This window comes from Hesperophylax consimilis, chromosome 26 (assembly GCF_061612785.1).
Source record: "Hesperophylax consimilis isolate HC1 chromosome 26, BYU_Hcon_1.0, whole genome shotgun sequence".
Taxonomy (NCBI): domain Eukaryota; kingdom Metazoa; phylum Arthropoda; class Insecta; order Trichoptera; family Limnephilidae; genus Hesperophylax; species Hesperophylax consimilis.
The window spans coordinates 8512610-8527962 of record NC_142861.1 but is presented as its reverse complement, the minus strand read 5'-3'; the positions used below and the strand labels follow the sequence as shown (position 1 = coordinate 8527962).

Sequence of the window (15353 nt, the reverse complement as noted above, 5' to 3'; positions counted from 1 at the left end):
TGAAAGACCGCCATTCAAAATACAAATGGCTGTGTTTGATGACCAGACCTGAATAGTTATATACTTCCTAACCTTCCTCTTTTGCATGTCCTTCCTCCCTTGGGGATGCATAGGCTTGAAAACTTGGGACTCTTACACTAATTAATTCGCATTTAAAAAATCAAACAATTTTTTTTTAAATCTCCGTATTGAAACAATTTTAGGTTTAATATTATCAGAAAAACTTTCCTGCACAACCAAATTTAGGTCTGTTTGTCATAAATTTACAATGAATTAATTTTGTGTTAATGCCACTAAAGGTCTTTAAATGTCAGTATCATTGAAAATATTGTCAGCGTTTTGTAGAAAGGGCAAATACCAAATCACATTTTTACAGAAGAACCTTGTAAATAACTTTCAACATCTAGCAAAGGTCAATAAGATTAAAAAATATAATCCGAATGAAAATACGCTAGGGGTACTGCAGGGATTAGTATTGGGACCTTTATTTTTTACGTTAACTATAAAGGAGATAATCTGTTTATCAGAAGGAGACAAAACTCTCGAACCTTTGCGAAATAGAGCATTTATCCCTGCCTGGAATTTCTTAACAAAAAAAGTCTGTCCATTTTCACAAAATTTATTGCATGTTTTTTTATGGGAGATAAAAAAAAACTAACTGACTAACCATCACGCCGTTTCCTCGCAGGGGTAGGCAGAAAGGACAGACCGCCAAACAACTGGGTCTTGGCACACACTCCTTGCCTCATTCACATTCATACATCGTCTCATACATACTCTTCTATTATTCTGTCTCTTGACCTGGCCCGACTAAAGTATCTGATTCACTTGGTCGTGCCATGTCTTCCTCGGGCGTCCCCGACTTCTGCTACCATTCACATTTGCATCTTATATTCACCTTGCACTCCTTTCTTCGCTCATTCGCTCTACATGCCCAAACCATCTAAGCGTCCTTTTCTTGATCTTACTCAATACGCTTACATCAGCCTTGAACTCTTTGCGGATCTTCACATTTCTCACACGATCATACATTGTTTTACCACACGTACGCCTCATAATCTCATTTCTACAGCATTCAGTTAACTTTCATCCTTTCTCTGCCAGTTCCATGCCTCACTTCCGTACGTCAGGGTAGGTACCAGCACTCCATTGTGGACTGCTAGCTTCGCTTCTTTGGACAATTTTTTGTTAGCGTCAGCTGCGTTCAGTCCATGGGAGATAATATGGAATTATTTTTTCATATATACGGCATAACGTTGCCATCAACAAAAGTAAGAATAGTGAAAGTTTAACAACTCATAGAAAGTTATAAAGTAACAAGTATAAAATGTAAAAGTTCAACAACTCAAAGAAAGGTATAAAGTAACAAGTATAAAATCTAAAAGTACAACAACTCAAATAAAAGTAAAAGCATAAAATGTAAAAATACAACAACTCAAAGAAAAGTATAAAGTAACAAGTATAAAATGTAAATGTACAATAACTGAAAGAAAAGTATAAAATGTAATAGTACAACAACTAGAAGAAAAGTATAAAGTAACAATTATAAAATGTTAAAATAATACAATATCTATAAGTATAAAATGTACAAAAAATATTATTTATTTAAAAAAGGTTTTAAAAAGTGAGTACTGCTAATTATGAGAAGAAAATAATTAACGGGAGAAGAAAATCTTCGATAAATTTAACTATTCATTGAAAAAATTCAATATCAAGTTTCCAGTTGTGAAATATTCATTTTCTATGATTGTAAGATTTGCATATTATTTGTATTATGTAGATTAGTTCATCGTGAATATTTAATTTAAATTTACACTACAACAACAGTTTTGCTATTTCATTGATTAATAATAGATTCAAATAAATTCCTTTGGCTGTTTGAATGCTATGATAGATCCTATCATAGCCCATCAATAATTCACTCCGAAGCGATTATTCTATACCCAACATAGTTAAGCTCTAAAAGGTTGCAGCGTCTCTTTTTGCAAAAAATATATTCCCTGTATGTAAACACAAGGACGTTGAAAGAAATTATTGACTTTGTAACTTAACACTTAGGAACCACAACTAATTATTATTTTTGTGATTAATGGAATAAAAAATGTTTGGCATAACAATTTAAAGCACAGGTAGAGATAGTAATTTTTGGAAAATTCTTATTTTCATTATTATTGTTTAATTCTTAAATTAATATTTTTAAGGCGATACCGATTATGTAGTAATGCAAAATCATGTGTTTTTGGTTTGAAAATTTGGTCGCCTAGAAATGTTTCAGATGCTTTAATTAAATACTGCGAGTAGAATACATCTTGGCCTCTGAAATAATCGAGTATTTTTTAGATAAGTCTTTTTATAAGCCCAGAAAAAAATAATGTGTAAGGCCTATGAAAACTGCTTTAAAGTTCAAAATCTCCTGCTTACGAACCCATTTTCGGTTATGATTTTATTGTATAATGTGGCAAATTAAGTTATTTATAAAATGATCGAACAAATAAAATAATAGGCACTTTTTGGCCATGTTTTTTTCTTGCATAAATCAATGTCGGATGGTGTTAAGCGGGAATTTAAACCTTATCGCCATCTATGTAAGGGTTGTTATTGATAGCGGCTCAATTTAAAATATTACACGACGTAGTGCATCGCCTTAATAATGTTCTTTACAACAGCTGTTTCAGTGCTAAAAAGCCATTATCAAACTGTATAGACAGTTTTATAATAGCTTTAAACACCAAAACATCTGTCACAATAATAATAAAACTAAAATATTTTCAGAACTTAATAAAATCGTTATTATTTGATTTATTTTAAATCATAATTTTATTTTTATTTTGTAGATTATTTTATTTTATTTCTTATTAAAGCCGTCATGGATTCAGTCCTCCAGTGCTCCATCATTGCACAAGTAACATTTTCCGCTTGTAATTATGGTAGTACGAGTTATTCAAATATTGTCAGGTTAAATATGATTTAAAATATTGTCAGGTTATTCGTAACCCGGGAATGATTTTTTTTAATGTAGAAAAAAATATATTCATGCAGATAGGTACTGAATGAGTTAAAGCACTTAACTAATTGTGCCCGAACCAATTGAGCTAGAGACGAGACAATAGCCGTCTATTCCTCTGTGACTGGCATACTAAATAGTAGGTAGTAGTAATTTCGCCAATACATTATGTTCTATTGCTGTCGACGGTTGTCGTCAATTTAATGAAATTTCAAATACGTTACCGTTATGGAATTTTTACCACTGTCTTTTCCAAGTGGTCGAGTCAATTGAATTTTGGATCCATTTTGAATAATATTTAAATAGGATTGTTTGTAACTTGACTTTTTTCCATTTATGAATATCCATATTGTCACAGGCAGTGGCGTTCCGTCCACGAAGGCTGAAAAGTCAATTTGATATCATTCCTTTGTAGTTAGTTCCTTGGCTAGCCTGCGCACAGGAGAACATTCGTATAGGCATATGCTCTGACAGCCAGGCAGCACTGGAAAGTAACCGATGCGACTCCAGACTGGTGATGGAATGCAGGACTATCCTAATAGAACTGGCGACCATCAATAAAGTAACCCTGCTCTGGGTACCAGGACATAAAGGAATTAAGGGCAAGGAAAGGGGCGAAAGCACCACTTGCGGGATCCAAGTCGGCCGTAAGAGTAACAGTTTGAAACACTAAAATTCATATTGAAAGGTGGGTCAAATCCTGGCACTGGGAGGAATGGGAAAGGGCACCCGGAATGAGACAATCCAAAGTACTCATAAATGGACCAGACCCAAGGCGAACCAGACAACTACTCTATATGGACAGAAACTCACTGAGGGAACTGGTAGGACTACTAACGGGACACTGCCATCTCAGGAGGCACATGCAGTTGTTGGGAGTGGAAAACACCAACAGATGCAGGAAATGTGAAAAGGATGAAGAGACTCCAATTCACCTTTGGTGCCAATGTCCCGCTCTGTTGGGAACAATGCTCAGATACCTGGGAAGACACATTGTAGAACCAGAAGACATAACCACATATCCAATGACTACCCTGGTGAACTTTATTAAATGGACTGGATTACTGTTAAAGGATTGATATAAAATGGGAGATAGCACAATGGGCTTATGGCCTAAGTGCTCACGGGAACTACATGCAAACCGTCTCCGCTCTATAAATAATAATAATTCCTTGGTGGTGACGAATACCCTACAGTTAACATCTATTTCGTTGTACGGGTGAACTCAAAATCTTCTTTTAAATCGTTTTTTATTCTTGTAAATATATAATAATAATGTTTATTTCAGCTGGACAGAGCTGTGTGTGCAATGCTCTGCCTGCCATAAAAGTTTACATTTAAGTTAATACATGAAAAATCAATGTACAAATAAATAAAAAATGAATGAATTGATCAACACATTAGGACTCTATGGTGGCTTGAGTGAAATTCTCCATCTCTGGTGTAGAGGCGCTCCCTGCCACTGGGCAACGGCCTGGACAAGAGTGTTGTCCGATCTCTGGTAGCGCTGACTACTCGTCCCGGCTATTCTGTGGCGCATCAAAGCAGCGAACCCATGCACCCTTCCTTCGGTGAACATCTGTGAGGCGCTGCATCGCCAGGGGAGGCCAAATAGGGCTCTGTATGCGTGGTTGTACTGTACTCGGAGTGTGTTCATGATGCCTTGTGTGTATGTCGTCCATAGCTCGCTAGTGTAGAAACTCGTACAGTATGTTTGGAAAAGTTGCTTCTTCACCGGAGGACTGCACTTGTTGAATCTTCTGGCAAGCATGTTAGCTTGCACACTCAGTACTCTTCTTTGGCGTTCTATGTCATTTTTATCATTTAAGTCATCGGTGACGACATGCCTTTGGTTGGCCCCGCCGAGACGTATGGGTCGCAATCACTTGACATCCGTATTAAATCCACGGCTGCACAAATTCAGTATAATTCTGGTAGAGCCTTGCATGGGAAACAGTTTTAAAGAGTAGCATATCGGTTGGCTACTTGTGGTTGCGTCACAGTCATGTAGCTTAGTTTACGAAGGGCCCTACATTATTTGAATTATTTTATCTGTATCTGTTTCATAAATGTTTTGCTGAGAATCACATGAAATATGAACTCTGTGTTTTGTATATTTACAGAGATATTGAAATAATTACAGACTTGTCAACTCACCGGCAATCATTCTCACGTCCCTACATCCCGGGGTGGGTTTTGACTTCCTGCACAAATGTTCTCTAGCGTCTCTGGAACCGATCTACCTCCAATTCTCTGCCTTCCCATTCTGCTTTACCCGAAGATAATAGAAACAATGCACCTGGGCAATAAACCATTATTAGTATGAAACCACAATGCATGTCGCCATTCTTAACCTGTTAACCGGGCGGGACGTATAAATACGTCAAACGTAAACAGTATCGGGTACGGGTAGGATGTATGAATACGTCCTTGAAATATATGTTGCGCCCTGGAATGAGCGGGACGTATATTTCCGAGCATATCACACGGAAATTAAGTTTTTAATTTTTGCATATTTTAATTTTTTAAACTCAATGTTTCTCTTATCGAAGGAAGCAAACACTCTGTGGCTTGACATTATTACACAAATGAAAGAATATCCTTGTTTTAAACCACTTTATTAAATTTATATACGTCGACCGGTTTCGGTTGAACTCAACCTTCATCATATAATACAGAGGAAGATTATTAAGTAAACAATAAAGAAAGAGAAAGTATATAAATGTGAGGGAGAGAGCATCAGGGCAGCGGAGTAGGTAGTGAGATGGGCACAGAGCGCCAGTTAAACACTTTCCTGACACTCCTTAATTCCTTCCACTCACAAATCCAGTTCACACTAGAGATGGGCATAAATTCCAGCTTAAACTTTCTAGATCTTTCTTTGTCTATCGTTAAAAATTGAATTAACTTCAAAATTTTTAGAAAACCTACATTTACTGACACCGTAATCCATAATACCTCCAATCACCCTATCTCACATAAACATTCCTCCTTTCACAGCATGATTCACCGGCTAGTCACCATCCCATTATCTAATAATAATTTTTCTAACGAACTCCTTACAATAAAACAAATAGCTAATAACAACGGTTATCACTCTGATCTTATTGATAAAATCATCTCAAAAAAACTTCGCCGAATCGCAACAAATAAATTTCTATATAATGCTCTACCAACTATTAATAATAATAATTTAACTACCCAATGGCGTAGAATTTTGTTCATAAGTAAATTCTCTTCCCTTTGCACATCTAAACTTCCATCAGAAATTAGGCCGGCCTTCTATACTAATAATAACTTAGCCAAATTTTTAAATAATTGTAAAGATAAAGAAGGTACGTTTAGCCACTCTGGGATCTACAAACTTAATTGCAACGATTGCCCGGCAATATATATTGGTAAAACCGCGCGTAATGTAAATATTCGAGTAAAAGAACATGTCAGGTGTTAAACAAATATTGGTTTTTCAGAATTTGCCGAACACCTAATTAATACTAATCATACATTTAATAGAATGACAGGAGTTCAAATACTACATAAAAATAAAATAGGAATACGTCTCAATAATTTAGAATCATTGGAAATATCAAAAGCAAATAAAAATAAAAATAATTGCCCAATTTTAAACAAACAGATAGAACTAACTAAAAGCCCTATTTTAAAGATGTTTCCTTTCTCCCTGGGTAATTCCCCGACCACACTACCTACTCCACTGCCCTGATGCTCTCTCCCTCACATTTATATACTTTCTCTTTCTTTATTGTTTACTTAACCCCTCCGACTTTTCGCGAACTTGAAGCTAAGATGTCTTTACCGAAATGTCAATTTCACGAAAACGTTGTGTTATTACCGCCTCACAATCAAAGCTCTATAAATGAAACATTACTGAACGGAGCCGAATAGTAAAAACTGTTTTAGAAAGGTTACAAAATAGGCTTTCAAATTGTTGTATCATAAATAAATATTAACATTTGTAAATATTTAAATTTAGAATGGAAACATGAAAAAATTGTAAAAATGACTCACCTGTAATGTTTTATGTAAAAACGATACTAAAATCACGGATAATGTAAATGGCTTTCTTGGCGTCGTTTTACGATTTGGCGGGTAAAATTTGCTTCCACTGAGTAGGTCTTTTTACGGGTTTCTATGGATAACTTTGAATAGAGATGTGAAGCTTCATTCAATACGAATATTCTACTTTTTGTTTTAGGGATGTCACTAGAAGAATAACGAAGTTATGACGATTTTTGTGGAAACACACGCGTTGACGTGTAAACACGCTTATTGTACTTGACTGCTATCGTTATTTTATCGTGTATATCTGCTTACGTTGCTGACCGGTTAATAATCTTCCTCTGTATTATATTTTAGTTTATATTTGTACTGTCCTGATGAAGGTTGAGTTCAACCGAAACCGGTCGACGTATATAAATTTAATAAAGTGGTTTAAAACAAAGATATTCTTTCAATGTTTCTCTTTTATCTGTGTGCTTTTATTTATTGTTCTGTAATTATAACCTTTTTATCTTTTTGTAATCTTTATAATTGTTTGTAAATATTCTATTTTTTTTAATTCGATGTTTTCACTTTTTTTGATACATAAATAAAAAAAAATTAAATTACGTCCACCGGGCGTGACGTATTGATACGTCCTAGTGAAGGAGTTTGCGCCCGTTATATGCTGCGTAATTCAAAACTGAACTCCCCGGTTAACAGTTTAATTGAAGTATTGCTTGAAATGGCTTTGTTTTAAATAGCTGTGTTTGGGGATCAGATCTAAATAGCCAGGTACTTTCCCACCTTCCTATTCCCCGCTACCTTCAGCTTTACAACATACCCCAATTGGGGATGCATAGTCTCATTCGCTCCAGACGGTTGGGAGCAGTTTGTGCGTTATTTTGTCAACTCTGCCTAGTTGTTATAATAACATGTATGTAATTTGTTTCAGGCCAAGGCTTTGGGAAGAGTCCTGTTTGACCAGGTGTGCCGTCAGCTTCACCTGCTGGAGTCTGATTACTTTGGACTGGAATATCAGGAACTCGGTGGAGCTAAGGTACTACATATTCATCACTTACTTGTATTTGCCAAGTTTATTTCTGAAAGGTGTGGGCTTTTTGTATTATATATTACTTTTGGCTGTTGTATCCTGGTGATACTGTGTTGATTTCTAACGTTGATGAAAGATCTACAGTCTGATGTCTAGGACGAATGAAATATGTCCAGAATGACAGAATGATTAATGCAAATAAGTCCAAAGTAATGGTGTTTTAAAGAGAGAGAGAGAGAATACAAAAACATTGTGTAATTGTAAATGATGAATACTTGGAGCAATATGTGTGTATTTGGGAAGTAAGTTTACGAGAGATGGAAAAGCTGATAAGGGCATTGAAAGAAGGGTATTAATTTATATATTAAGTAGGGTATTAACAAAATCCTGTTCATGGAGGAATGTAACGCGGTTGGCGCTCGTAAAAAATTGTCAGGGTACACAAAAAACAACACTTCTCCGTATTCTGTAATGTGAAATATATTGTCACCCAGTTGGGCGACTGGGAGACAAGTTAACCCATGAACCTAAAAAGCCCTGGAGAGAACATTATTGCGAATTTATATGAACGGCATTGAAGCCAAATCTAGGGTGAGGAGAAATTGCCTGTCGGCCATCTTGTATGACAAACTTTTTTAAATGATTTGTGTGCCAAGTGGTATATAATGAACTATTTTAATGTTATTTTTGTATTTGATGAGACAGGGAATGAGATGTCATTTTCTCGAATAGTTCCGTCCAGGGTTTATTAGGTTCATGAGTCAACTTCTCAGGTGTTGAGTTTTTGGAACTACAGGGTTTTCCAATAAGAGGTGTTATTTTGAATAGCCCGCTATTTCGGTAGATGTTACTTTTGAAGCTGTCATTTTTTGACATTTGACAAGTAAACTACGCCATTAATAAAAATGGAACGATACACTCTTCAACAACGCATTGAAATTATTTAAATTCACTATAGAGTGAATCAAATGCAAATCATCTTGAGTGATGAGGCCCATTTCCACCTCGGTGGCTTCGTCAACAAGCAAAATTGTCGCATCTGGGGCTCGGAAAACCCAAGAGTTATTGTTGAAAAGCCTCTCTATCCTCAACATGTGACTGTTTGGTGCGGTTTATGGTCCGGCGGAGTCATTGGACCTTACTTTTTCGAAAATGAGGCTGGAGCAACAGTTACGGTGAATGGATTGCGCTATCGAGAGATGATTAATGATTTTTTATGGCCGGAATTGGATGGTATTGATCTGGACAACGTTTACTTTCAACAAGACGGCGCTACGTGCCACACAAGCAACGAAACCATTGATCTTTTACGATTGAATATCAAAATAACACCTCTTATTGGAAAACCCTGTATTTAGAAATTTTCCCAGATCACATTAATTTTCAAATAGTTTCTCTGTTTTTAAATGTATACGAAAATGAAATCTGTTTTTGAAAGCAGTTAAAAGACTTTCAGATTTTAAAATTACAAATCAACCAATTAAAAATATTAATATTTTGAACGCAAACACAGATAAATTTTTTACAGTCTCTTGCTTACTGATAGTTTTTACTGTGTAAACTGTAATTACCACTTTACACGAAACTGAAAAACATATTTAATTAGACAAATGTATTATAAAAGTCACTTTTTTTCGTTCTTTATAAAAATATTTATTAAATAAATTTGCAAATCTTGAAATATATTTCCCGAATATGCTGTTTTCTGTATGCAAATACAACGTGTGGTGTTTTCTCTTTCTAACACTATATCTCACCGTAGTACAAAAGGAGTTAGAACGACTTTTATGCCCATGTCAGTTTGTGCCGTAGAGTATACAAAAATACCCGAGGGGTTGAGGAAAGACAAATATAACTGTTTTTTTTACATAATATTGTTGTCCCCAGTATTGGCTAGATCTGGAGAAGCCGGTTTGCCGCCAGGTTGGCCTCTCCCTGGTGGACCCCCTGCTTCGGTTCTGTGTCAAGTTTTACACGCCGGACCCCGCCCAGCTGGAAGAGGAGTTCACCCGCTACCTCTTCTGCCTGCAGATCAAGCGGGACCTCGCCCACGGCTGCATTCAGTGCAACGAGAACACCTCCGCGCTCATGGCCAGCTACATCGTGCAAGGTTGGTGGCAGATGGATAACATTGCTGTTACTAGTGTAAAATCCATCCCATTTTAACATGTTTGAGTTCCCCAATAGACTAAAATATTGTAACCTTAACCTCGGTTCTCGAAGGACATTTCAACTTAACGTTATCTTCCTGATTTGAAGTAGGTAACTCCGTAATTAATTTTCTTAAACGAATCCTGGACATTTCTTTTAGAATTTTCTTTAACCACTCGAGCGATAGCTACCCAAATTCAGGTAGCATCGCTATTGCCCTTGAGCGATTTTTATCCTAATTTGGGTAGTACCGCTAATGCCCTAAAGCAATAGTTACCCTAATTTTCGTACCACCGCAAATGCCCTTGAGCAATAGCTACCTTAATTTGGGTAGCTGGTAGGTAGGTAATTTTAATGAAACTTTCCTCAATCAGCTAATATTATGTTTAGACGGTAACTTAATTAAGTTTCTTTCGAATACAAATGGTGTCACTATCGTTCCTCTCGTAGAATATTTTAGATAAAGTTTTTGCCGATATTCATGGGATAAGAAATTCCTCAAAAACTTGTAGCCTTCATGACAAATTCTGCTTAAATTGTTTTTAAACTTGCGATCTTAAAATTGTTTGAAATTTTTTTTTTTATTTGGTCATTTCATCTAGCTATACATTGTTTCAAAGATCAATAATCTCCACATTTTCAAATATCAAATAATTGGTTATCATAAGCCTGGTCAGACTTTTCTCTTCTCGAAACTTACTATGTCTCCCGCTACTGTCACCCATCTTTAAATTAGTCCTTCTTTCCAGCGGAGTGTGGTGACTTTGTTCCTGAAGACTATCCGGACCACACCTACCTGAGCAGCTACAAGTTTTTCCCCCTACAGGACGCAGACCTGGAGAGGAGAATCATGGAGAACCACAAGAAACATTCGTGAGTTATAATTTTCTCGATGCAACAGCAACCCTATCATAGAGGTATTATAATATAGAGTAGACAAACGTCGTTCTACCACTCGTTCTCGAGTTCAACAGCTCGGCTGTGGTACGATTTTCCAACCTCTGTGTTTCCTCCCTCCTACTACGTGGATCTCTTCAAGACCCGTGTTCACTCCTTCCTTTCTATGGAGTTAATGTAAAAGAAATCCACTCAACTTTTAGGCAAAAACTATTCACAGTTAATTCGTTGGATAACCAACATCTCCGCCATAGGTCAACCCAAGTGATTCGTGCCCATGTCAGGTTTGTCCAGGTCTCGGTGGCAGTTATTTTAATGATATAAAAACATACTTTCCTCAGAAAAGTTACTGTATCAGCTTGCAGTAACGCAACGCACAGCTCAAAGGCTTTTCGATATAGGCCTACGTCGAACACCAACAATGGTTGTAGGCCGACTAAATTGTTTGTACATTAGGTGGATGTACAAGACTAATTATTATTTTTGTTTCGTTTCCACAGTGGCCAAAGTCCTGCAGAAGCCGACCTGAACTTACTGGAGACGGCAAGAAGATGTGAATTATACGGTAAACAATATAACTTAAGTATACAACATCATTGCTCGATTATGTGAAAAAGAAACCCTCGCTAACTAGTTCTTCTCCCCCAGGCATGAAGATGCACCCTGCCAAAGACCATGAAGGGGTTCCGTTGAACATTGCCGTGGCGCACATGGGCATCGTGGTGTTCCAACACCTCACCAGGATCAACACCTTCAGCTGGGCCAAGATACGCAAGATCTCCTTCAAGAGGAAGCGATTCCTGATCAAATTGCATCCCGAGGGATACGTGAGTTGCAAATACACTTTAGGAATTTATATTGTAGAGCTTCGCTATAGTCACACGGAGCTAAAACCTAAGTATTACTTCATTAGGTTTTACACAGACGGAGCTAAAACCTAAGAATTACTTCATTAGGTTTTACACAGACGGAGCTAGTCGCAGAAAAGCAAGTTCAATGCACAAATGCACGTACCGCTTCTGCTTGTAACTAGTGTTCAAACGTTTGCATGTAGTTCCGTCTGTTTTAAACCTAATGAAGTAGTACTTAGGTTCTAGCTCCGTCTGTGTAAAACCTAATGAAGTAATACTTAAGTTCTAGCTCCGTCTGTGTAAAACCTAATGAAGTAATACTTAGGTTCTAGCTCCGTCTGTGTAAAATCTAATGAAGTTATACTTAGATTTTACACAGACGGAACTACAAGCAGACAAGCAGTGCAATGCACAAATGCACATACCAAGCAACCGCCTCTGCTTGTAACTAGTGTTCAAACGTTTGCAAGTAGCTCCGTCTGTTTTAAACCTAATGAAGTAATACTTAGGTTCTAGCTCCGTCTGTGTAAAACCTAAGTATTACTTCATTAGGTTTTACACAGATGGAGCTACACGCAGACAAGCAGTGCAATGCACAAATGCACATACCAAGGGACCGCCTCTGCTTGTATCTAGTGTTCAAACGTTTGCTTGTAGCTCCGTCTGTGTTAAACCTAATGAAGTAATACTTACAGCAGATAAAAAAGGGATTGGAGATACCAAAAAGGCGATAGGAGCAAAAATGACTTGTGCGCATTTACGGTATTACTGCATTCGTTCAAGAGATGAACTAACTAAAGCACTGAAGTTTGTTGTGTGTGTCGAGCAACCCGAAGCGTTGGGTTCCCACTGCTTCGTCGCGGTTTTACCTCCATCATTGCTCAAGCAACATTTTCCACCTATTATGATATTAGAGGAAGAAATTCCAATATTGTAAGGTTATTCGTAGCATGTCAATGTTTGTATTTCTTTAAAAAAGCAGGCTTTGCATAAAGACCCTCAAATTTGTCCAAACTCCTAGTTTTTATAAAATATTTTGTTTTCTTCCGCAGGGTTACTACAAAGACCTGGTGGAGTTCTTCTTCGAAAGCAGGAATGAGTGCAAGAACTTCTGGAAGAAGTGCGTAGAGAATCACAGCTTCTTCAGATGCACAACTGTCAAACGGATGCCCAGACATCGGACCAGGGTGCTCTCTAGGGGATCTTCTTTCAGGTATAACCTGCAATCTTCCTTATTACTACATATGCTAGAAGTATGTTTCTGATTTTCTCTTATTTAATAATCCAACCCAATAATACTCTGAAATCATGGGAGTTTTATGAAGGTTCTTAAATACCCACCTACTTAATTATCAACCATTTTTTTTCTCAAAAAAACGAGAATAAAAAATTCTAAATACAAGTAGATACTGCCAATATTTTTCTCGAGTCGGACTTATTTTTTTTTTTTTTTGTTCTTTATTCATAAAAATATATTTGGATACAGGTTTTTTACATGCTTTTCGACTACCACACTAGACACATGTCCGTATTATGGTAGTCGAAAATATTATAAATTATTATAATATTAATAATGTTCTAGAGCAAGGCTGCCCAACCCCAGGCCCGCGGGCCTCAATGTGGCCCGCGAACGAATTATAAGTGGCCCGCGCTATTTAGGCTACCCAGAACAAGAATCAGCGACGAAAAAATCTAACCTCTTGAACTTATTTTTTAAACAAAAATACACCGGTTTTTGATATAATATTTTCTGCGTCCGAAATGAATCTTGTAGCCACCCCCCCCCCCCCATGGAATTCGAAAAATTGTTGTGGGGAATCACATATGATGTTTTTGGGTGCGCGGAATTTTTTCTCAGCGAAGTTCCGTAACAACCCCCCCCCCATGGAAATAGGAACCGTCAGGTATTCAGTGGCCCGCCAGTGATTCAAAATCGTCAATTTGGCCCAACTGTTAAAAAGGTTGGGCAGCCTTGTTCTAGAGTATTTATTAATACAACTTCACTGAGTGAGAAAATACTGGTGGATCCTGTTTTAGTAAGCTAATATTTGTACCAACTCTCAAACACTAACATTGTTGACTTATCTTACTAATGAATCTTCTGTTATCTCTTTCCACAGATATAGCGGAAGAACCCAGAAACAGATAGTAGAGTTTGTACGAGAGAACTACGTGAAAAGACAAACGTTCCAGAGGTGAGTTTGATGTGCCGCTTTGCTGTAGTTAGCTTGTTTTCTCTTATAAACCTTTTTAATCATATTTGACTTAATTTTACTTTGAGCTTCAAATCCTGCTTAGTTTTCATTTATTTTTCATTTGTTTCAAATTGGAAATACTTTAAACCAATGAGCTGATTTTTTTTTTTACTATTTCTGAGTGTTTTACGTTCTTAAGTTTAAAACATCCCACAAAGAGGAAAGGTTATTAAAATTATGGAGTACTAGCTTTACTACCAAAACTTCGCTTAAGATTTGCATTGATGAATATGGAACAAACATGCAGATGTTTATTGGGTTTTTTCAAAAACATTTCATAGTTCAATAGCTCCTGATAGAAATGACGTTGCGTGCTGAAAATAGCCGCCTTAACCTAGATGTTCCAGATTGAAAAAGCTGTGCAAATTAAATGTAGCCTGAGCTCACCGTTCAAATGTTTTTACTGCTTCCGACAATGATCTTGAATTATTATTGAATTTTTCTACAATGTATTGAAATAATGGTTTTTTCAAAATTTCGCAAAAATTATTTAACCCTTCGTCAGCCTGTAGATTGAAGTCCTCGAGCCCATTTTTTTATGATAACGATTTTGATTTTAGAAAATTAATTATTGTGATTTGGTTCAAAACTGTTATCGCGTGCCACACAAGACACGTGACGTCTCACGCAAGCCAAAAATGTGCGTCATGACATGTCAATGGGTTAAAGAATTAACCTTCTCTTATTCTTTCTTAGTTGTTAGACTGGTAGATAAATTTGTTAAAATTTTATCTTTCTCGGTTCTCTCTAGCGAAACTTGATTAGAAAATGATTAGAGTATTTATTTGCAGTTTCTACTCAGTATAGATCTCTTCTCAAATAGTGTTCTTCTGATTGATGCTTTTGGATGCACCAAATCTCCATTTTTTTTGTTTATCTTACTCCGGTTAGTTTTCGCTGTTGTTTCCTCTGGTGTCTAAGTCTTTATCTTTTAACGCGTATTACCGTGACCATTAACAACATATTTTGACACTTCATCTGTTAAAATATGCGGTTATTGGCCACAAGTATACCGCACTTTAAAAAACATTGACTTAATTAGTTGTTTATATATTTATCCTTTTCACTGATTTAACTAGCGTAGGTTTTTCGATACCCCGTGCGCAATTTTATTGGTAACTAAAGTTGCCGTATTAAGGGTTGAT

At 36.6% G+C, this 15353-nt stretch overlaps 1 protein-coding gene across 1 annotated transcript in view; it reads left to right on the top strand.

The window, feature by feature from the left end:
- Positions 1-15353, top strand: part of LOC149411061 (uncharacterized) — a 57825-nt gene that overhangs the window by 22614 nt on the left and 19858 nt on the right. Inside the window, exons 4-10 of the mRNA XM_089647633.1 lie at positions 7956-8060; positions 9942-10164; positions 10955-11078; positions 11603-11667; positions 11751-11929; positions 13006-13166; positions 14074-14148. Coding sequence (XP_089503759.1) covers positions 7956-8060; positions 9942-10164; positions 10955-11078; positions 11603-11667; positions 11751-11929; positions 13006-13166; positions 14074-14148 — 932 coding nt within the window. The remainder of the gene's footprint in view (positions 1-7955; positions 8061-9941; positions 10165-10954; positions 11079-11602; positions 11668-11750; positions 11930-13005; positions 13167-14073; positions 14149-15353) is intronic.